Below are 24,997 nucleotides of genomic sequence, written 5' to 3' on the forward strand. Positions count from 1 at the left end.
CACCCTAGAGCCAGTTGTTAAAAATTTACCAGCACACCCTTGAGCAATGAAGCTCCACATGTGTATATCCTGTGACTCAGCAAATCCATTTCTAGGTATCCATGCTTTAGGAATGTGTGCAGATACCGCCCAAAAGCCACGTACAAGAATGTTCATAGCAGCATTAATTGTAATGGCTGGAAACCCAAACATCCATAAATAGAACTGATAAGTTCATGTTCCTTCAGTGGAATACCATGCAGTGATAAGAATGAAAGAACTGCTACATTCAATAACCCCGATGAATCTCACCAAATGATGGAACAAAAGGAGCCTGAACAAGGTTACATACTGTGTGATTCCACTCACATAAAAGTAAAAAAACACCGAATTAATCTCTGGTGATAAATCAGGGAGGTGGTTACTTGGTGGGGAAGAGAGCAGCAATGATTGGACTGAACAAAGAGGGGTTATAGAGTGCTGGTATTGACATTTTTTCCATCTAAGGGCTGGTTATTTAACCGTGTTTATTTTGTGAAAATTCATCAATAAAATGTTTGATTTTAAAAATTAGTCACTTCCATAATTGGATAAGCAAAGGCAAAAAAAAAAAAAAAAAGGAACTTCAAATTAAATTTTCATACCTTATACAAAAATAGATAATAGATTTAAATGAAAAGCATGAAACTCTAAAAAGAGAACAGAAGAAAGTCTTTATGACCCAGAGTTAGACAGAGTGCTTAGACAAGACACCAAAAACATATTCCAAAAAAAAATGGAAAAGAAAAAAAAAACGGTAAGCTACATCTCATCAAAGTTAAATACTTTCACTCTGCAAAAAAAAGCTGTTAAGAGGATGAAAAGACAAGCTACAAACTGGAAGATATTTGCAAATCACATACCTAACAAAGAACTTGGATTCAGAATATATATTTTGGTTTTGATAAATATACTTTAGTTATGTAAGATGTTACTACTAGAGAGAGTTGAATATTTTTACAACTTCTTGTGAGTCTATAATTATTTCAAAACAAAAAAAGACCAATTAAGGGAATTCCCTGGCAATCCAGTGGTTAGGACTCTGGATTCCACGGCAGGGGGCAGGGGTTCAATCCCTGGTCAGGGAACTAAGATCCTACATGCCATGCAGCATGGCAAAAAAAAAAAAAAAAAAATCAATTAAAAAAAAAGATATTGGTAGTTTTACCTACCAGACTGCCTGTTTTTCCACATCTTTGACTGGTATTCTAAGCATATTCTAATACAATGCTAATAGGGGTATAACTGATAAAACTTTTCTAGAGGGCAACTTGGCTAAACCAATTGAGCTCTTAAAATGTGCAAACATTTGACCAAGGAATTCCATTTCTGGAGTTCTTCCTAAGCAAGTAAAGAGAGATATATATAAAAATCTGCATACAATGATTTTGTTTTTCACAGTTGCTTGTAATAGTGAAAAATCAGAAAAAAACGAAATATTGGAAACAAGTGTAGTTTATAGTTAGTATATTTTGATATAGCCAGAATATAGAATATGATGTAGTCATAAGAAATTAAGCCATAGAAGAATATTTATTGACATGGGAAAATGTTAACAATATACTTCTATATGAAATATGCAGGATACAAAACAGTATATACAGTTTAATACCATTTTTATGGAAAGAAAAATAGCCATATATACAAAATCATGCATAGGAAAAAAATAGAAGGATGTACATACCAAATGTTAATAATGGTTATCTCTAGACAGTGGAATTACAGGTGACTATACAATTTTTGCAATAAATTTTACCTGCTTTCCAAACAGTATCTGCTACATGCTATTCTTTCTTGGTTGTGATTAGTTTGATATAATTTCTCTTCAAATAGGCTCTGTTTCATGATATATACCTCCAAATCACACTGCTATTCCCATTTAAAAAGTAGATGCTACTTGCCCTTACAAACTGGCATATGGAGAATACCTTTAACTAACTCAATATACTATAAAATATGCCATAGCATAGATCTGGCTATAGAAAATTATTATTTGGAGAATTTGAAAACCCTCTAATCGAGAGAAATTTTAAAAAGACAAAAAGATACTATAACTAGCTGGGGTCCGTAATGTAGAGTGTAAAATAACTCAGGTTCCAGAATGGAGACTTTTGGGTCTCTCCTTTTTACTAGCTGACTTTGGGCAAAGGATATTAGGTTTTTTCAGTCTGGAAAATGTGGTTAAAAAAAGAAAGACGCGAAAATATATTTTTTTAATAAGGGAAAATGGGATCAGAGTTAAAAAGGTTTTCTGTAAAGTCCTAAATAAATGTTAGATAAAACAGCTAGAAGGAAATTCAAATTTGGTGTTGCTGAAAAATTAACTCATTTTTCTGTAGCACCAATCTTACTGTTTTATATCTTCTTCCATGCCAAAATTGTGAAATTATTTTAATGTTAATTAATGATCTTTAAGTTCTTTAGTAATCTTAACAGTTAATACATAAAACATACTTAATTTTTTCATGGAATCTCAGGTAAGTGTTTTAAATAAATATAGGTTACAACAATTAAACACACTTAACAACAAATATAATTTAGATTTTACTTCTCAGAATCCATCCTAGTGTAAAGCTGTTTATTGGATTATTATTAAAAATACCAAGTCAGGATGTAGAATCTCTTAAAGGGAAGACATCAGAGAATAGGAAGAAAAATCTGTGTTCACTTTTCTCTGATGTTTTCCATGCTCCAGCACTATCCCAAATTGTTTCCTTATTCCTGTTCCCTTTCTTTGGAAGGGAATCTCAGGCAAATCTGTGACCAATTAACAATTTTTAATAATTGTTTGCAATCATTATCTAAAAGGGAACAGTTAGTGACTTGTTATATCTCAGAGATAAATTTATTGTCTAGATGCCTAGAGGTAAATTGCACAACTTGCAGATGAAAGAAGGAACTTTTATAAAACACTGATAAAAGGAAGATTTGATAAGAATGGAAAAACAGAGGGATTTTTTCTGTTTTTCCAATCAAAGATTTGTTCCTTCTCTCCACAAAGTCATGGAGTTGAGAAAGATAGCTGGAGTGTGTATGGGAAACGTGCATCACATTTACAGAACTACACAACATTCTCTCACCCTACACCAGTGGTGTTCTGTCTACCCCATTCCATAAATGACCCATTAGCCACATCTTGTGATCTAACTTCTCAATGAAGATCACAAGAAAGGTACTTCCAGGTTGTTAAAAGAAACTAGAATATCACACCAACACATTTCAGCGCAGTGGGAGGAAACTACTAGCACACCATATTTATTGCTTAACAGTACAAGAATTAAACAAAAAAAGTAGCGACTAGAAAATCACTTTTTGAAATTTCACAATTACCAATCTGTGACAGAAATTGAGGCATAACACTTATGCTAACAGATGTGTTAGATGAATAATCACTTCAGCACATAACTGCAGATGGATACTCCTGGATTTTTACTTAATCCATTACTCCATGAACACTATAAAATGAAGGGTGACATACTTATGAACTAAAATCACAAGAAGAAACTCTTAAGATCAGTCTTCAATGAGCCCCTATTCCAATAAGCCATAAAGAGCAGTAAAAGGTAATATTCATTTAACAAAATGAGAATCCCAACGACAAGAAATCAGGTATTTATATTTCTCTAGAGATACTTCTTCCCCACCTAACAAAGGCACTTGACATGTACTGAAATGGACAGTTAATTCAGGTACTGCCCTGGGCAACTATTACCTTTCTAAAATTAGATGAAGTGGTGATTAAGTTCAAATTAATCCTTCTGAATCAGCCTGAAACGCACATGAAAATATCACAAGTTCTCTATTTTTGGCAGATGACATAACCAAAGAAGAAAAGATAATGTTGGCGTCCACAATGAATGGGCTGACTTGAACAGTCCAGGATTCTCTCTCTGCACAATATATTCCTTGATGACTGTGGAATTTGTATATAATTATAGGCAAGTTAACCTTTCACATAGTGTTGGGTATTAATGTTCACTCCTCTTCTTGTCTTTTCTTACTTTTTTGTTCTTTCCCAAAGCCTTAGATGATTCCTCCTGAAAAAGACATAAATCAATGTAGTATCTTCCTACATTTATATAAAGGTACTGGCTTAGGACTCTTAAATCTAATCATATAGAATATGTATAATAGTGAAAGTATAATTACTTCCATACGTATCATCTTTCTGTTTTATAAGGCTCTTTCACTTATAGTCTATTTTAATATTTCCAAAACAATCAAGGATAATCAAAGAAAACACTCATTTATCTCCGTTATCTAACAGATTTATGTTTGCATAATTTCAATATTATTTAAATTTTATTTTTTTATTATTATTGTGTGTGTATGTGTGTTTTGTTTTGCTTGCTTGTTTGGGTTTTTTTGGCCATGCTGTGCAGCTTGCGGGATCTTAGTTCCCTGAGCAGGGATGGAACCTGTGCCACCTGCAGTGCAAGCAGAGTCCTAACCACTGGATCACCAGGGAATTCCCCTCAATATCATTTAATCCATTGTTCATTTTCCAAAGTAAGGCAGCAAAGTTTAAATAAAATAGATATAAACATATCTGAAATACGAGACAAAAAAACTCGAAGTATAAAGGAAGAAGGCATCTAAAGGCATGCCAGGGAAAGGGGATATACTTTGACACTAACAGAAAATGTTAGAATTTTATAGATGTTTAAAGACTATCCAGTTCACTATAGCATTAGCCAAAACTTCTATGGGCCTCAATTTTAGGGAGTGGAAACTAATTGGTCTTTAAGGTTTTTATAAAACTCCATGAATCTATGAAATGAAGGTTTGAAGAGATGAAGTGATTCTCCCAAGGTCACACAACTGGTCAATCACACTGTTCTGACTAAAACCTAAGTTTCCAGTTTCCTAGTCCAAAGGGTTTTCTAATGCACTCACTCATTCTGATTCACTCTTAATTTTCTTTTTTCTTTCTTTCTTTCTTTTTTTTATTTTTAAACTTCACAGGCTGTGGTGAGAAACTCTCACCACAGCCTGTGAAATAACATCAGTAACCACTTACCGGTGAACCTGTGTAGTTCTTCTCCACTAGAATGTTTCGGGCACAGTTGTTAATATGTTTGAAGCGATCTGGTCCTAGCAGAATCCCTCCATACCAGCGTGATACCACCACCATGACATTTCTCACATTCAAAATCTGTTATTTTCAGAAGCATAATTATGCACAGATATTGACAGGTACAGATGTGAATTTTAAAGGAAGATGAAAAAACGCATATATAAAATTGCACATACAATTTTCCCCTGACTTTAACGGCAGAACCATGAGTGAGCAGAGTGAGATTAACAACAATTCAGGGGACAGAAGGTTAGAATGAGAAGCGAATTTGGAAAACAAACACTGTGCTCCACAGTGTCCTCAAATTGCAAACTCGGGAGCCACCAGGCAGTGAAGGGGAGATCATGCAGTGGGGTTCCAGTTCCTGGTGACTTCAACCAGAACAGCTTAGCTTAGGCAGTTTTTCACCCCTAGGCCAAACAGCAACACAAAACCTGCTTCTGAACAAACAGCTAGAGAGAACTGGGGCTGCATGAGCAATCGCTGGTGGCTACCAGTAAGGTCTTCCTCAGTTTGACATCTGTCAAATGCTGCCCTTAACATGAAGCCCAGCAGTCTACAGGCCTGACCCCCACAGAGTTCCTATCAAGGGAAGGGCCTGGTTAGAAAACAAACCTCCACATACAATAGCAGAAGAACTATAGCAACTACCTTAGGGAAAAAAACAATCCACTCTTAAAATTAATGAGCAATCAATGATCACCAGACAGATGAAGAAAATCCAGCAGCATGAAAGAGAAAGGACAAGATAAACTAAAATGGACCAGGAAAAATTTAAGGAAGAAAACATCTAAAAAAAGAAACTCTAATTAGTATACTCAGAAAAATTTTAGAAGATATTTCATCCCTAAAAGCAGACCAGCACACTATGAAAAGGGAAAAACAGCAAACAAGAAAGAACTCTTGAAAATTAAATACATGGTTGCTAAAAAAAAAAAATTTTAATTCAACAGAAATTCTGGAAGACAGTCAAGAAAATGTCTTAGAACATAAGGCAATGAGATGGACAACTTAAAAAAAGAAACATTCTGGATCTACCCAGAAGTCTAATATTCAGCTAACAGGAGTTCTGCAGACAGAACAGAGCAAACAGAGGAAGGGAAATTTTCATGAAACAAAAAGAATAAGTTTTTCCAGAGCAGAAGATAAACTTCTATTGTCTACAACTGAAAGAGCTTGAAAGCACAGCACTTGCTATTAACCTTCTGCTTTCTGCCCCACATCCAGTGGTTAAAATTATCTCTCAATCAATATTTAAAAAATAACTACTAATAAACCCAAATACATCTCATGTTATACAGTCTAACTGATTTACTTATTCTTAAATGGAACTCTATTTTGTTGAGAAATGTTATGGCTCCTAGAACAGAATGAACAGGGTTTAACTCACACTTACCTCCATGAGATGGAGAAGACGCCCACCAGCTGCTGTTTCCCCATCATCCTCACAGTCCTGTAAGAAGGTCTGTTTATCCTCACAATATATTCTAGAAATACATTTAACAGTGTTACACTTTAAAACCTTGAAATATTGTATTCAATAATAAAAGTTACTCCTTCATACTTATTGCCATCAAGTTACTTCCAAAATCAGCATACTTGTTTTAAAAAAATCTTTCTCGAACCATAAATAAGCTATATTTTCACTGATGATTTCCTATCCAGTATGCTTCACTTTTTATATCTGGGAAAGCTAGGAATCAAGGGTACCTCCTTTAAATCAGAGATGCTACAATTATAGGAAGGTGAGTTTATACATCTGACTCTTCTTCCAGTTCATTTAATCTTGAAGCTGAGATTATAGAGAGCAGTCACTAAAGAATGTTTACTGAGAATCAAGTGTATATAAGCATTATAGGCACATAATAGGCACTGTGAAATGGTATAAAAGAAATAAGTTGTGTACTCCTGTCATCAAAGAGCCTAAGCTCTAGTGAAAGAGAAAAAAAGTATATAAAAAAGATGCAGGTGATAAAACCAGCGTAAGTTAATATTGTATATTTTCCTAACGTCTTATTCTAGCCACCAAGCATTTATCTATCTTCCTCATTCTAAGAATTATAAGATTTATTTTTCTCTACAATTTCCCCCTGGATAGTTATCAATATCAGAGATAAATCATGGTATTTTTACCCATTTAAATTATCTAGAAAGTTAGCACTTGGAATAACAATATAGGGCTACATTGTAGTTGAATAAGTTTGGCAAGTGTGAGTTACAGAAAGAAAACAGTGCCAGTTAAGGTATGCCATCTAGTGGATTTTTTAGACCCCTACAAATGGTACCATCTAGGACTAGGCAAATATAGCAAAGATATCTTTCCAGCTATTGTGATAAAAAGCCAAATACTACCTTATCTATATACCTAAGTCAACTATATTAATTTTATTACAGTAACCATATTCATTCATTCATTCATCTTTCCATCCACTAATCCATCTATCCATTCATTCACTCAGTAAATATTTACTGCCCACCTACTATCACCAGGCTTTACTATTATTTTAGAGTTGGCTTCATTTGAAGAAAAGAAAGTTAGTACTATTACACAAAATTTTATATGGCAAATTGAAGGCAAAAAGGAGTCCGGGGTGACTTTATGCAACAAATGAAGAAATCTGACTATATAAATCAGTACTGTTAGGTTTAAAAAAAAGAAATACCATGGACATTTTCACTAACCCTTTCCTCACATGCCAGGAAGATAATGACGCAGCATCCGATAGCTGTGTGTCCCAGTAGCCTGAAGAGTGCCCCATAGCTCCAAAGCAGGAACACAGCCCCAGAACCAGGAAGTAACCTTAAAAGAACCCTAAGCATTCAAAATACACAACACAAAGTCCATGTACCAAATAAAGATTATTTCTTTAACTCCCAGTGGAGGCCTTCAAGCCTTCACTTTGTGCCTTTTTAGTCTTATCTGACTCACAAGTCTTACAAGCTAAGCTCTGTCATTCCCAAGTGTCAATTATATAAGGGGGTGAGTTGGAGGGGCTGCTACATGCAGTCATGCTGACATGTGTGAGAAGTAACAGCTGATCATGTGAGAAGTAACAGCTGATCACCCATTAATATGCAAAAATACTGAAGTACTTAGAAAAACAAAAATCTGGGGCCTGAAATAGAGAATCCAGCACATTATTTAACTTTTGGATAACTTAAGATCGATATCATGTCCAGCAACTGCTGAAGGTGCAACCAACACAGCCAAGTAGGAATAAGACAGAGGTAAATGAAATTAGATTCTCAAATTCAGCTCTACCACTTAACATCTATGGGATCTTGAAAAAAATTAACCTTTTTACAGTGGCACAGTTGCTGAAATAATTAGAATTAACTTACGTAAAGTACATGGTACACAGTAGGCAGAAACATGTGGGATGAATGAATGGTACCTATTAATATTTTTACAGCACATTCTAATCACTGAGAGCAAGCACAGTCTAATCCCTCATTTTTATACTGATGACCCTAACTAAGAAAACACCAAAATTCTGTGTAGTGATACTCTAGTAAGTAGGGAATTATATAACAAACAGTTCTGTTTTTTGTAAGATTCAGCACTTAAAGGCATGTGACTTAGTAATATTAAAAACTCACCTATCCAAAGTGATAAATTTTTTTGAGATTTTTGAGTTTTAGATAGCCTAGATTTTATAAACAGTCTCAATCACATTTTAAATTTGCACCAAATTCCTATGTCTATGTTCTAATTTATTTTAGTCCTAAACTATGTTCTGTAAGCCTGTGCTAATTTGCATATTTAAAAAATATACCCTTCATTTCTTTACTAACAAATCAGCAGAGATTTGTATAAAACCTTCATACTTAAAACTAAAAGACATGTAGAGAAAGAAGCACTCTTAATTCACTGCTAATGGGAGCATAAATTGGTTTAAAAGAAAAACTTTAGAAAAAATTTGGCAATATGTATCAAGCGTTTCAAAAATGGTCACACTTTGATAATTCTACTTCTAAGAATCTATTCTTTTTTCCTTTTTAATTATACTTCCGTTTCATTTCAAAAAAGAACATGAAACAACCAGAACCTATCCTGAGGAAATAATCTAAAAAGTATACAAAGATGTTCACGGGACTATTCTTTATAATAGTTAAAAAAAAAATGAAAAACTAAAACAAAAAGGAAATGGTTAAATAAGCTGTGGTATGGAGCCTCAAACAAATATACAGCCATTAAAATAATGTTTATAAAGCAATTACAACAACATAGAAAAATGCTTTTGTAACATTAAGGAAAAATTTGGATACTAGAATAAAGCTTTGAAAAAAATAAACTTTGCATAGTAAAGACAGCAAGAAAATATTTCACAATATCAGTTACATTTAATGGCATAAAATGGTTAACTTTTCCTCTGATCCTTTTTTCTGCCGTTTCCAAATATTCTACACAAGATTATTACTTTTACAATGGGAAAAAACACACAATAGTTGTTTTTTTACATCAAGCATCAGTTTCCCCTGTGTTTTACAAATTGCACATTCCTAACATTGTGATGCTCACTTACCGGTACGCATAGATGTTGTGGGTGGCACTAGCAATTTTCTTATTCTCATACAATTTGGCAAGAACCATTTTCACCTTAAAAACAGCAGTAATGTAAATAAACTAATGTATACTTTTTATATGCTCTGTACATAAGTGCTAAAAAAAAAAACACTTTAAAGCATATTGATATACATACTGTTGTACCAAAACTAACAACAGTTATTTAAAGAATCAACTACATTCTGAAAAAGCGATCTCCAAAGTTTTCTCCTCATTTTAGGGGCAAAAACTGGTACTCTAATTGGTACAAAAATGACAGGCCTGGTGTTTTTGAGCACCAGTTATCAACAAATATCTGAGTAGTAACCATGTCCAAGGTACTTATGTATAAGAAAATTTCCCCATACTGTATAGAGAAATTTAAATGAAAATATGAGAATTTCTAGAAATGAGCTCTGAAAACTTATCAAAGTGATAGGTGCAGAGCAGTGGTATGTTCCAAATGTTATAAAACCAAAACTCTCTCTGGGGGATCAAATAAGGCTCATAGAGGAGATAACAAGAGCCAGGTCTTGAAAGATAAGTGACAATTCTTCTGCATCAAAATGGAAGAGTGGAGTGGGGCAAGAAGAAGCCATTCCATCCAGAGGAAATAGCATGTACAAATGTACCAGATTTAGTAAGCAGAAATAAACAATGTTTAGTTAAATTGTAACTCCAGATAAACCACACATTTTTTGTTAAGTATGGCCTATGCAACAATGTTTATCTGAAATTCCAATTTAGATAGCTGTCCTGTATTTTATCTGGCAACTTTAGCAGGGACATAAAAGAGAAAGGTTCAGAAAGTGACCCTTAGTTTTATGTAGCTCTACCTTAGAGTATGAATCAGATAGAAGAGGTATCAGGGTGATTAAAGCAGGGTCATATCACAAAGGGCCTTGTATAATGTGTTTTGATTTTTCCTTACAGCCAATGGAAACTAGCAAAGATTACTGCCTATGTGGGGGAGGAGTGACACATGGTCAGATATTTCAGAAAGGTAGTTGGTAGTGAGCCTGCGTGCTGCAACTACTGAAGTCCACGTGCCTAGAGCCCGTGCTCTGCTACAAGAGAAGCCTGCCACTGCAACGAAGAGTAGCCCCCACTCGCCACAACTAGAGAAAGTCTGCGTGCCAGCAAACAAGGCCAAACACAGCCAAAAATAAATTAATTAAAAAAGAAAAGAAAAGAAAAGAAAGGTAGTTGGCACAGGGCATAGAAGAAATACTGGAAGCAGGGAAGGCTGAGCTGGAGACAGGGAGACCAATTTGGATCAGAAATAGTGCAATCTTGTGTTTCTCAGACTCCCAGATTCCTGATCAATAAAATAAAGTAGACATTGACCTCTAAGATTATTTCAGCTCTCACAAATTATGATCCTGTAAGTCTAAGTGACTATAATCAGAAATGGAAAAGGATCCAGGATGGCGAGAGTCAGAACAGAATGTCTAAGGAGGACCCTGGCAACAAGATTATGAACAACGGCCAAGGGCAAAATATGGTTCCTGAGAGAAAAGCCCAGATGCTTGCACCAAAAGCTGTTATTCTGACCACAAATCAATGAAGAAAAGAACTTCCTCTTCCAGAGACTAAAAAGAGAGTGAAAAGGCAGCCTGGTGCAAAAAAATGTATTCCTACAGGTCAGAGCTTTGGAAGAACTTGCAGAAACCAAAGGGAAGAGACTAATGCTTAAAACCTATGCTAAGCTAGTAAGACTTTTCTGGTTAATTTAACTTTATAGGTGTATTGAAATTGTCTCTTACATTAATAAAGCTTAGGATAGATTACAGACGCAAGGAAGAAGAAAATGATTCTGCTGAAAAAGAGACTGAGAAAGACAAAGACCTAGGAACACTGTTTTTGACTGAAAAGTTTCCCATATGATATTCTTTGGTGGAAATCAGGTCACCTAAAATCAGGAAGCAGAAAAGAAAAGGAATTCAGGTTGGGAAGACTGGGCTCAACCAATCTGTCCACTGTCCCCTTACTTAGGAAACAACAGAATGGGCTAGGTTTTATATAACTCCCACATGATAGGACAAATAATTTTTTAACAAGCTATTAAGCATCATAATTTTTGACACCACCACAATGGGTTTTTCTTCTTTGAAAATCCATATTGGAGAGTTAAGCCCTAATCAGAGTCTGGATACAATTTTGAAAGCAGCCATAAACAAAAACAAATATTTCATGATGCCTAATAATTTGGGGATAGAAAATTACCAAATAATTTTTATCTTGCATGAAAATTAAACATAATAGTAAAAACAAAGATATTATTGCAAAACCATTTGCTTGAATTACTTTGGTAAAACAACATAAAGGTGAACTGGACACAGTAAGTTTACCTGTTTGGGACAAACTACTGGAGCCAAGTGTGCCTGAAAAGTACTTCTTCGGTCTGTGATAGGAATGCCATGATCAATCGGAGGTAATTCTTCTATTTCTATAAATTTAAAGAATTATATTACTTTTATTTTTTAAATTCTTACATTCCAACACTGAAAAATTGGCAATGGTATAGTGGGGGGGAGTTGGGAAAGAGATGGAAATTATATGCAAATCAACTCAAATAACCAATATTGGTTGACTATTAAAGTTAAATTATAATTTTAAGTAAAAAGTTTCCCAATATAGTGTACATTAAGATAAAACTACTTGACTTATAAATGATTTTCACCTGCTAAGGTCACCTAGTGGAAATGGTGGGTTGGGACTCAAATCCTGGCCTGTTTCAGTAGTATAAGTTGGTATAACATCTAATTTTTAAGAGTATAAAGGGATCCTGAGACCAAGAAGATTGACATCTGCTAATATGGTGTATTTATTCATTTTACTACTGATGGACCTCTGGGTTGGGAAACCTATGACTTTATTTTGTATAGCTGTAATATAATGTCATCTGCTAATAAAACTGTTCCTACTTCACAGGCTTGAATTAAACACATCAATAGTACAGTTATTCTGCCTTTTAAACAAGCTTAAGAACCATTAATTTTACCCTTAACTTAGTTGAGAAACTTACTAACCATCCTAGCTGCTGCACCTGCCTCATTTAGGATGAACAGTTATTCAGAAAAAAAGAATTTAATTTTTTTCTATTTCTATTCACTGATCTGTTAAATCTTACCAAGTCAGTCTGCCTTATAAGTGATGAAACACTTCAACTAACACGTGTAAAAATATTTCTGGAGCACTTTAAACACCTTGCCAAAAATCACTGCACTGGTTTGTGGCAGGACGAGGACAAGAAGCCAAGTTTATGCAGGATGTTTTACCTCCCCTCAGTAGTGTTCTCTTCTTGAACAGACTGTGACCACTGCACCAGTATACTATTAAGGTAATATGAACTGTATGTGATTTATTATGACTCTGATTTTCTTTTTCTTTTAACAGTGGATTTTCTTTCCCAAAAGAAATCCTATGCCAAATCTGCAAATATGTGAATGAATAAAATGGGAGCTACTTAGAGTGAAACAGAGGCAGGTATCCTGGGTCTTCTTCCCCACTCATTCACTTCTCCTTTGTCCCTTCCACTAATCCTGAGACACTATGAAAGAACTTTAAATTTTCATTTACTCTTTAAAAGCTACTGTACAATGGCATAGGAAACTCCCTCTCTTCAAAGAGAATGAATGTTCCCTCTGGTCTATCATGGTTTGTAAAAGACTTGAGGAAACTGATGATACCATTCAAAATTTTAAAATACTAAAATGGAACATACTTTCTGATAAAAATGACCTATTTGTAAGTTGAATACTACTTGATTATGGAACAAATTTGCTTAAGCAAAAACTAAAATCTTAAAGGCATTTCACTAGCTTTAATTCAGTGGTCACACCTTCAATTATTATATTTATATTAGTGAGCACAGACTAAATTAACTCTGAGCCATCAGTAGATAGCTAAGGATTTGAAAATAAAAATATAAAAGCAGGATGTGAATTGAAAACATTAACACAGCTTTTCTTAGTTTCAGTTTCTCCCACCACTAATTCAAAACTCTAGATAATAGCAAAAAAAAAAAAGTAAATTTCTATTTTTTCCCTCACCATTCTGATAGACCTAGAAAACACCAAAATGGACAGGAGGCAGGAAAAAAATAACCCAATTCTCTACAAATAAGAATTTCCTAAAATGTGAGTTTACTATATTTCTATACCATTCCAAAAACAATTCAAAATGCTGTCATCCCACTTCCCTCAAAAGAAACTAATAACATTATACCTGTTCGATTTTCACTGACATCAAAATCCAGTGCTTTAACTGGATTTTCTGGTTGACATGCTAAAATGAGATCATCTTCACATTCAACATCTTCCTCTTCAGTTTTCTTCTTTATGTCTGGGCCTATGTGGATATGAGACATTATGAGTGATAATAAGACAGTAAGAAATTACACTTAAAAAACCATTAGTCTTGGTCTCTAAACACCAGTCTTCAATAGAAGGAACCAGGGCTCCTAGAAGAAGTGGTTGATTCCAGTGTTGGGACAAGGAAAATACAAGATGACCCTGGAACATCTTGTGATTCCAAAGAGTAGAGAAATGTTCTAAAAAAAAAAAAGGGAGCTTATAAAAAGAACACAGGAGCCTACCTGAGAGCTCTCCTAAAGGCCAAACCTGGAACAATCTGAGCAACAAAATAATGAAAGTATGGAATTTTAAGTCACAAAATAACATAATATATATGAGTTCACAGTAATTTAAATAATCAAATAAATAAATGTGGAGAAGAGACATCTTGTTCTCACAATGGAATTCCAATTAATCATGCAAGCAGGAAAGGAAATGAGAATCACCATATTGTTACAACACCATATTGTTTACAAATATTGTCCATAAGACACACTAATGGATACTAAAATCAGTGGGTGAAAGTTTAAGGAGGAATAGGGTATTAGCACAGCCTCAAAGTAGCTCCCCAAGATGCTTATCAACTACAAAGGGAAAGATAGTAACTGTGATAATTTTATATGTTTCAACCTGGCTAGGCCATGGTATACTGATATTTGGTCAAAAACTATCCCAGGTGTTTCTGTAAAGGTATTTCTTGGATGGAATTCACACTCAAATCAGCTGACGTTGCGTAAAGCAGACTGCCCTCCATAATGCAAGTGAGACTCCAGTTAAGATCTTAAAATAAAAGGGAATGACCTCCCCAGAGAAGGAGGGAATTCTGCCAACATACAGCCTTCAAACTTGAGTTGCAATATCAGTTCTTCCCTAGGTCTCCAGGCTGCCAGCCTACCTTGCAGATTTTGGACTTGCTAGCCTCCATAATCTCCTGAGCCAATTCCTTAAAATCAATCAATCAATCTCTCTCTCTCCCCTTCCCTCCCTCCTTTCCCTCCACAACCTTTCCTTCCCTCCTCCCCTCTCTTTATAAATACATACATACACACACACACATCTAATGGGTCTGTTTCTCTGGAGAACGCTTGATTAATACAGTGACTTTACAGTGGAGACATTTGGCAGATACCACCTTAACCAAGAGATCAAGGTAAATATCACCATGAATAAAGCATATTGGTATCTTTAGCTCCTCAATATAATACACTGTGAAGAACACAATATCATTTCTGTGATATTCTTGCCAAAATGCCTAATCTTACTCTAATCATGAGAAAACAATGGATAAACTCAAATTCAGGGACATTCTACGAAATAGCGTCAGGTCATGAAAGGTCATAAAAGTCAAGAAGAGACTGGGGAACTATTTATAGACTAAAAGGGAGCAAGGAGAAATAACAGCTAAATGCAACCAAGAACCTTAGACAGGATCCTAGAACAGCAGAAAAGAACATCAGTGGAGAAATCAGTGAAATTTGAGTAAGCTCTTTAGTTTAGTTAATATTATACCAATATTTGCTTTCTGTTCTTGATAATTATACTAGTTATATAAGATGTTACTAGAGGAAGCGGGGCAAGGGATATAACAGAGCTATTTTTACTATTTTTGCAACTTTTCTATAAGTCTAAAATTAGTTCAGAATTTTTTAAAAAGTGTAAATAAACAAACAGTTGTATACAATTACTTCAAGATTTAATATTTCTATAGTAAAAAAAGAAATAATAAAGAGTAAATATGTACTGAAGATTAACTGTAAGATAAAAATAAATTATTTGTCAAGTGGGAGAAGAAAATTCTCATGAGATATGCTGATCACTAGCTTATATCCTTATTCATTCTTCAAGATTATTGAACTTCCACTTTAATATGAAATCTACAAAATTTTTGATTAAAAAATTCCAAACAAAATTTTTAAAAATTATAAATTATACAATCTAAATCAATAACTCGAAAATCTGAAGTGTGGTTAAACTAAATTATAGATATAGGTGAGAAAGGGAAAATACCATTTTAAGATCAATAATTTTAAAAATTTCCTAAGAGTTGAGTGACCCCAAACTTTATGGAGTCCTAAATTTTTACAGATATACATTCCATTTTTGCGATTATCCCACACTCTAGAATGGTGGATTGACAAAACTCAAGTTTGTTTTGAGATCACTGTTCTTAGATGCCCTGAAATGCTGCAAAATCAAAACATGAATCATAAAAAGTCGAGGAGAATACTTCAAAAAATATTGTCCCATGATCAGAATATCTTCAGACCATTTATCTCTTTGATTTTAATGGAAGCAATAAAAACATTTGTTTCTATAGAAAAACAGTAAAATGCTCTGAAAAAAAAATATATTTCTATCAGCTTTAAATGTATACCGATTTTGGTAAGGGAATCCTCAATAATTGGTTCCTTGTAAATAACCTTCTAAAAATTAGTAAATAGACTATTGGGTTTTTTTTTAATCCCTCTTCTCCCCAAATTGAAAATAATTATATCAGTGATAATAATAAAATTCTATCTGGAAATAAAGTCAGGCTTAGTAATTTTCCTCTCTAAAAGGCTTCTATAGTGACTGGAACAAAGACTAGCTAAGTAAATAGAAAATATAAGAAATTTCTATGTTGTTATACACTTATGAGTCAATAAAATAATAATAGAGCAAAATATCAGTTTTCAAGTGTCCTGAAACTAGACAGTGGCGATGGCTGTAAAACTTTGGAATATACTAAAACCCACTGAATTATACGTTTTAAAGGGTGAATAATCATGGTATGTGAATTCTATCTTAGTTAAAAAATCAATTTTAGAAGTCAATTTTTATATCCTAAATATTGGTCAGTGTGTTTTCCAAAGTTCTTTTTCTGTAAACACTACACTCATTTGAAGCTAATGTCTAACTTACATAGTCCAATAATTCATGAAGAATGTTACATGGTTCATATTACCATAACAATAGTCAAAGAAAGGAAAGATTTTTGACCCAAGTTCTTTAACCATAAAGTTCTATTTCTATAAGAGTTTACAGTAATATGAAACCAGAGGCTAAAGCTTATAGAAAGAAATAACTATAGTTCCGTGACTAAAGAACTTTCCAGAGAAACATATTTTATCATGTAAAACCATAAAACAGCATACGGATCTTCATTAAAAGTTTCAATGAGAATATCTACATGAAAATTTAATTACTGTAAATTAAAAGAGCACTGATAACATTTTTCAAACCTACCTGGTTCTGTCATCTGAGATTTTTGAATTAGGACATCTCTTATTTTCTCCACCCACAGATAAAGAATACTTTCACCAATATTCTGTCTAAACAAAATTCAGGGGAAAAACTGTTATTAAAAAATTTGCTTCTCAAATTCAAGAAAATATGGACATATTTATAACATAAGAAATTATATGCAATCTAGCCATGCCTTTTTTTTTCCTTGCTGTGCTGCACAGCTTGTGGGATCTTAGTTTCCCCACCAGGGACTGAACCTGGGCCTTCACAGTGAAAGCACTGAGTCATGCCTTTCAAAAAGGAATTTATAAAAACATGAGATTTACTAACATTTGTGGATGAGTATTTAATACATCAACATTAAAAATTCCAACTGGTTCCCAAATTAACATTGCTTACTTAAAATAAGTAGAAGAGTTGCAATCAAAGAGGGGGAAAAAAATTTCTAAACTTGAACTGGATGAATTAAGTAGATATAAATATGATTTAGTTTCTGTCAGTGTATATAATTGTAGTATTGATGCCCAGTCACTGCTTGCTTTTCTAAACTTTTTGAACAATTTCAAACCACTTATTTTGTACACTTATTTCAACAAATAAGAATACAAAGCACTTGAGAAACTCCCTCAGAAAGCCAATTTACAAGACTTAAAAGACAATACAAAACTTTATATTCTTATTTTGTTTGGGACAAAATATTCTATTGCCCAAATTGATTCATTTTGGTTCTAAATAGCTATCTGGCTGCCTCAGATAATTAAATCCATCTCAAAGGCTCAATGAGAAAAAGACCATGTCATAGTTCACATTCATAGAGTTATGTTAAATGATGGTAACAGCAATAAAATAAAGGCCCGAGTGTCTACTTTTTAGAGGATGACACTAATTTTACATAAGTTTTAATACGTGTGTTTAAAGAAATCACCATACTACTTCATAACATAACCTCCTTCCTCTACCAGTTGCTCTTGAAACCATTATCTCTCTTTATCACCACTCATCAACACCCAAAGGAAACTTTCAAAAACAAGTATCCAGAAGAAAACAGCACTGTTTTCAAATAATTCTGCACCCTCAAACCCTCCCATCTTACCCATAACTCCTGAGCACTGAAACAATCCTCTGTGTTCTCTGGCAACCTGCCTTACCTAAAGAGAGCGAAAGTCAATGGGAAAGCGTTTAAAAAATTAAGAATGTTGGCTGAGTTTCTTTTAAACAATTCCTACTCCCATCTTCTCCTCTCAATAAAAGATTTAGAGAGAGAGAAAGGTAAAATGTATCGAGTATATACTAAGCCCAAAGTACCTTATATATATCAACACATTTAGTGCTCATAGTTGTCTGATAGAGTAGGTTTTATCTTCCCATTGTACAGATGAGAAAGCAGACCTAGAGAGATCAATCAACTTGTCTAAGACAGTCTTATAAACAGTAAGAAGTCCAGAGCCAGAATGTGAATGCAGACTTACTCCAAAGCTCAGGTTACCCACTGCATTTTGCTCTTCTATCAAGACACTTGAACTCTGAGTCTCAGTTTCCTCACCTACAAAACAGTTTTACAGCATCCTGCCTTGATTTACAAAAGTATTCTCTTTTCAAGTGGACCTATCTTAATTCACTCAACAGATCTTTAAGGGCTTCGCCTATACACCAAGCACCATGTGCAGCCCTGGGGGTATGGTAGTGAAAGAGAAAACTGGGTCCCCTGTCTCAGTGTTTGCTATTACTATCCTTACAAATGTATGGTTTTATATATAATTCTCTCCATCTCCTAATCTCATTCTATTGAATTCATCACATCATCACCAAAAGTAGCAGCACTAATATCTAGTGTTTATTGAACACCTACTATATAAGATGTAGAAAATGCTTTGTTACCTCAGTTAACCCTTACAACCAGCCTTTGAGACAGATCATCCATCTGCGAATATATATTCACATTCAGATTTGTTGTTGTTATTGCTATTAAGGGACTGTTGGGGGGCAGGGTGCAAAACGCTTTGGAAGAATTTCCACAATAAGTAATTTTTCCTAATAATAAAGAAGAAATTAAACCTTAACTACAAATTTCCTCTCCTCTGGCCCATGGCTTCCTGCAGAACAATATAAAACAGCACTCTCCCCATTATCATTTACTGAATGCTTCCTTCTTCCCTAGTACTTAACTAGACTTACTGAAATTCATTTTAAGGAAGTTGTAGTGGATGTGAAAGGTTTCCTGAAGAAAGTGAAAATTATTTGCTCCCATGAACCCCCAACTTTATCACTGATGGTGGTTTGGGTGTTTTTGTTGTTGTTATTACCGCTATATTTGTGTTTTCTCTCATGACAATAGTTTGTCCATATCTTTTTTTGTTTGTTTGCTTCAAGTATAGTTGATTGTTAATATCTTTTAACTACAGACTAGGATTTGGGGGTTTTCAAACTTTTGCCTTTGTTGTAATGAAATCTCTCACAGAAAGAGACAAAAGCTGGAGTCCTCCCTCCTGTGCCCTTCTTCCCCTCCCACAATGGTCCTGGAGGAAGTCTGCTGAATCCTAAGAATTGGTGCAAAATCTGAGAACTACTCATTATAGGGTGGGATCCCAAGCTTTTATTTATGAAATTAAGTTATGGTAAAGTAGCTGAATATAAAAAGCCTAGAACAAAGTTTGTTTCAAATTGAATAAAAGGTCAATTTGCATTAAAAACTGATTCTTTAGTTGAGATATACTGCGATTAAATACACTTAAATAACTATTATCCAATTCGGAATGATCAAAACAAAGTCAAGTTACTTAGGTCACACTATTTCAAAAACTGACTCCAGAAGCCTGATCAAGATAGCCTTAACATCAGCTTAACTAAACTTCAGACAGGCAGAGCTTCCTGACTCTAGGCCCTGGCCTCTCTTTTCTTAGAGCATTTTCTGTAGAAAACTTGTCATTGTAAATTCTTCCTTTGCTCCTCTGGAATTATGGACATCGCTTTAGAAGTTTTGTCAGTTTAGAACCTAGCAGTGTCTTTCTCAAGGACATGGTAGCTGTTCTTTTGAAATGTAGTCATCAAGGAAGACAGCACCTCATCTCCCAGTCTCTGTTGGTGGACAGGGGCCTAACTCCTGATGAGCCACAATTTGCAAACACAGATGGCCTCAGCACAGAGAAACACACTTGCCAACTCAGGAAGAAACTTAATGTGAGGGACACTCTCATTGATCAACCTCCCCCTAGCATCCCCTGGGACTTTTCTACAGCTCATCCCAGCCCTTAAAAACTGTACTGCCTTTTGTTTCAGGAAGTTGAGTTGAGACTGAGCTCTGCCTCTCTCCCCGTTGCTATAGTTTTGAAGAAAGTCTTCCTTGCCTGTTTAACTTGGTCCGGTGCACTTTCTGCTTTCACAAGCCTCACTCTCCAAGTTCCAAATCTAAGACTTCATGATACATCAAAATGTGAAGAGCTGTGGGAAATTAATTATTTTCTTGGATTTAAAATTAAATATTGTTGAAATGGACTATCATAAATTCAAATTAAAAAAAATTTAATCCTTTTCATTTTCTCATAACACCAATTAGTATAATGTTCAAAGTATTTTTAAATCTGTTATTTACAGTTTGTTTTATTTAAATTATTTTCATATATTCAAAATGTCCATATGCAAAATGTTTAAACAAAAATAAGGTATGATAAGCAAATTAGTCTATATCTACCCAATCACCAAATCCTACTTTATGTTCTTAAGTACTTCTTTAGCTGACATTTCTTCTCCCCTGCATTCTTGTTGCCTTAATAAAGGTCTCCACTACCTCCCTCCTAGTTACTGACTGCCGTTCCTATGGTGTCCCTTCCTTCAAACTCTTCCCAGCCCACCCTCCACACTGCCACACAAATCTGATTACATCACTCCCCTGCCTAAAACTCCTAGAGCCTACAAGATAATGCCCAGACTCCTTACCCCAGCTTACAGGTTCTTTCTTCTTACACCTACCTCAATTCCTATTCCTGGCATGTTGAACTACTTGCTGAACTCTGAAGATACCAGGTTGCTTCACACCTATATGATTTTGCTCACGCGGTTCCTTCTATCAGAAAATCTCTCCCTCTCTGATTACCTGCCAAACACCACTCCCAAAGGTCACCTTTACGATGGAACCCTCCTTTACAACCTCACCCCATGCCCAGAGACCTCTAAAAGCAATAGCACTTGGTCCAAACTTCTCAGTAATTATGTCACTATATTGTGTTGGTACACATCTATCTTAATTTTTAAATTCCAAACTCCTAACAGAGTGCTAACATATAAGAGATACTCATAAAATGTTATTGGAAAGATTGTTAGTTTTCAGCCTTCTTCCCTCCTTACATAAGAAAAAATATAGTTCATCTTCTAATCTAGGCAAAAATAAAATTTAGCATTCAAAATGATGCTAAATAAATGTGAAAATCTTGATAATGTTATAATATTTAGAACATAATGAATCTAAAACATTAAGAACTATATCCATACATTGAAAATGTTTAATTTTCAATGACCAATAGTGTTTTTCACTTGTTGCCCTCTGCTGGGATTTTACAGAAAAATATGATTAAAAGTTGTTACACAAAACTTTTAAAAAGAGAATGTATATCTCTATTTAGACCACACGTGTGAAAATAATACTATTGGACTGGGATTATTTTCAAGTGCTTTTAATAAACAAGACAGTAAGAACCATATCGTATCTTTAGAACAAACTCCTTTGTTATTTCTGATCCTTCCTAATTCTCTAATAGCTCAAGTGAACTAGTTAGGGAGAACAGCAAGTTATGTCTCTTAATAAAAGGGGGCACTTTTTGGGTAGAAAAAAGGCATACAGGAAGCCACTTCCGACTGCATGACATTGTGCACAGACAGCAGAAAAGTCTAACTGATGAATATGATGAACAGGATGGAAACCAGGTGTGGGAAGGTTGTTCAAAAAGAGGAAGTGCTCACCACCACCAAAAGTTACAGTGGTCAAGTGAGAAAAGAACTGAAAAATGACCATAAGATGTACAATTACTACATCATTGGTAAGCAAATTTGCAGTATATTTAACTTATTCTACTTTAGGGAGGAGATAAATTGGTAAAAAGGCATAAATAAAATATTACAAAAAAGAAGTTTGTTGGGGGCAGAAAAGTTGGAGTGGCAAGTAAGGTCAGAGATAGGTATCAGAAAACATTTCATTGAGAAACTGTAATATTTATATGCTAAGGATGATGGAATCACTAAATGGGGGCCTTTCCCACTGATATGTTCAGTTCTTGGTTACTTCCAGGGTCAAGTGTAAACCTAGGGACTTTGCTAGGAAGGAACAAACAGAATCAATTCCATGAAGACTTAGCAGTTTTAAATTAAATATTCTGTGAGTAAAAGAAACCTGATCTAGATCCCATGGATACAAAGGGGGTTCTCTCACTGTGCCAAATGGGGTAGCCACCTACAACATATAAGACAATCCTTACAAGTTCCTGGATTGCAGTAAAACTGATATTCCAAAACATTATTTATGTGATATTCCAGAACATTATTTGTTGCATAAAATTAATATATCTCATTAAAATTAACTCGAAATCACAGAAATATCTTCTCTGGACTGCTGCACTAGCCTGATATCCCTCATCTATTTTGCTCCTTTCCAATCCGTTCTCACCCAGAAACAGAATGGTGTTTTCAAAATGAAAATCTTATCGTGGCATCACAGCACTTAAAACTCTTCTCTGCGTCCCATAGGTCTCAGGATAATGACAAAATCCTCATATGGCTTACAGGACTCTCCATAACTTCCCCTGCCTACCTCACCAGGTCATTCTCCCACCATGCTCCCTTCTCTCCCCTTCTCTCTTCCCATTTAATACCACTATTACGTTGTGTCTTGACATGTGCCAAACTCCTTGACATAGAGCCTTTGCGCATGCTGTGGCCTTTCACTGGAGTTATCTTCACTTAAGTAACTCAACTCAAACAAGCCATCCCTGACCTCCTAGACTAAATTAGGTCTTCTTTCAAACTCAATTAGTACTGCACATTAATATCTTTCCTTTATAGACCTTGATATTCATTTTTATGATGTTATGAGTAATATCTCCCCTACCTGCAGATTCTAAATGCCATGAAAACAGGGACCATTTCTGGTTTTGCTAATTATCTATATCTAGGATCTAGTACAAAGTCTGCCATACAGTATTTGTTGAATGAATTAAGTGAAAAATACAGTATATCAACAGACTCTCAGTCTTATGGCCTAATATAAGAACGTTACCATTAAAAGTATATGGTAGTTTAATGAATAATTATGCTTAGGATTCTGCTGTTACCAGCTTCATTCAACATAGCCTATGAAAATAGCAAAATAAGAGCAGTATCTCTGAATTTACTCTCACAAGCTGGCTAAGTGTTTTTACAGCTATTAGTTCTAAATAGCACTGTATTTTTATTTGTAAGTAGAATTCATATTGAATGCATATATAAAATTATATAACAATCTTTCAAGGATTCCTCAAGGGTACTCTTTTTGTTAATGGAAAAGCAGCTTAACAAAAAGTTTACAAAAGGCCCTAACATACCATGGTTCCAACAAAAGCCCATAATAGAGTCACTAATAGAATTTTGTTTTTAATCATGTATCACTTACATGTATATTTCCTCAAGGCTATTCGATAAATCTGCACGTTCTTGCCCTTTAAGCCAAGGAGCACTAAGATTAAATAAAACAAAGATGATTATTTGAAGACTGTGTTTAGACCTCAAAGAAAAAATACTGATTAAACACAAACAGGTTTTATTTAACTTTAAAATTTTTTGTTTTCATAGAACTGTTATCTTATATTGTATAAATCTATGAAGTTCCAAAATGCTTTCATTGGCATTAACTGATTTAGTCCTCCCCCAAAAACATGAAGTCAACACCATTATTATTCAATTAAAATATGGCTTAAAAACAGGGAAGTTCATAGGATATCATAAATTTGCCCAAGTTTACCTAAATGGCAGAATAAGTTCCAGAGTCTAAATTTCCAGATTCACAGTACTTGCCACACTAGCAGGAGTTCCCAATTTTTTCTAACTAGTGTCTCAAAAACAACTTTAACAAATAAGTCAGTTGCCATATGACTGTTAAAAAAACAGATCAACTTTTTCTGAAAAGGGCATATATATGTACACAAGCATTCTATAATCATATCTTTCATTTTCAATAAAAATGAAAAATTATAGAACCATGATTAATACCAGATTTTACTGCTATGGTTTTAAAATACTCATACAAAAGAAAATCCCATAGGTAGGTAAAAACATTAGTAATTGAGATTTAATGCAATTCTGTCTGCTAAGGTCTATACAGCTTAGTAGGTCAAGCGGGCAAGGTGTATCAAAGGCTACATGCAATCAAGAGGTCATGACTCATTAAGATTATGCTTGGCACCTCAATACATAAGGCAAATGCTAACAGCCATAAAAGGGGACATCGACAGTAACACAATAATAATAGGAGACTTTAACACCCCACTTACGTCAATGGACAGATCATCCAAACAGAAAATAAATAAGAACACACAAGCTTTAAACGACACGTTAGACCATCTCGACTTAACTGATATTTATAGGACATCCCATCCAAAAATGACAGAATACACTTTCTTCTCAAGTGCACACAGAACATTCTCCAGGATAGATCACATATTGGGTCACAAATCAAGCCTCGGTAAATTCAAGAAAACTGAAATCATATCAAGCATCTTCTCTGACCACAACGCCATAAGACTAGATATCAAT

At 34.5% G+C, this 24,997-nt stretch overlaps 1 protein-coding gene across 4 annotated transcripts in view; it reads right to left on the reverse strand.

The window, feature by feature from the left end:
* Nucleotides 1-1,532: 1,532 nt before the first annotated feature.
* Nucleotides 1,533-24,997, reverse strand: part of IMPACT (impact RWD domain protein) — a 29,663-nt gene continuing 6,198 nt past the window's right edge. Inside the window, exons 3-12 of one of the 4 annotated variants that reach the window (XM_057699948.1) lie at nucleotides 23,859-23,921; nucleotides 18,318-18,372; nucleotides 17,225-17,310; nucleotides 13,872-13,994; nucleotides 11,993-12,090; nucleotides 9,622-9,695; nucleotides 7,778-7,895; nucleotides 6,492-6,548; nucleotides 5,039-5,173; nucleotides 1,533-4,055 (exon numbers count right to left, since the gene is read on the reverse strand). In XM_057699948.1, coding sequence (XP_057555931.1) covers nucleotides 3,987-4,055; nucleotides 5,039-5,173; nucleotides 6,492-6,548; nucleotides 7,778-7,895; nucleotides 9,622-9,695; nucleotides 11,993-12,090; nucleotides 13,872-13,994; nucleotides 17,225-17,310; nucleotides 18,318-18,372; nucleotides 23,859-23,921 — 878 coding nt within the window. In that variant the 3' untranslated portion in view covers nucleotides 1,533-3,986. Of the gene's footprint in view, nucleotides 4,056-5,037; nucleotides 5,174-6,491; nucleotides 6,583-7,777; nucleotides 7,896-9,621; nucleotides 9,696-11,992; nucleotides 12,091-13,871; nucleotides 13,995-17,224; nucleotides 17,311-18,317; nucleotides 18,373-23,858; nucleotides 23,922-24,997 lie in introns of those variants that run through there. The other 3 variants (XM_057699946.1, XM_057699947.1, XM_057699949.1) reach the window with 3 other exon arrangements.

This window comes from Hippopotamus amphibius, chromosome 11, assembly GCF_030028045.1.
Source record: "Hippopotamus amphibius kiboko isolate mHipAmp2 chromosome 11, mHipAmp2.hap2, whole genome shotgun sequence".
In the NCBI taxonomy this organism is placed as follows: domain Eukaryota; kingdom Metazoa; phylum Chordata; class Mammalia; order Artiodactyla; family Hippopotamidae; genus Hippopotamus; species Hippopotamus amphibius.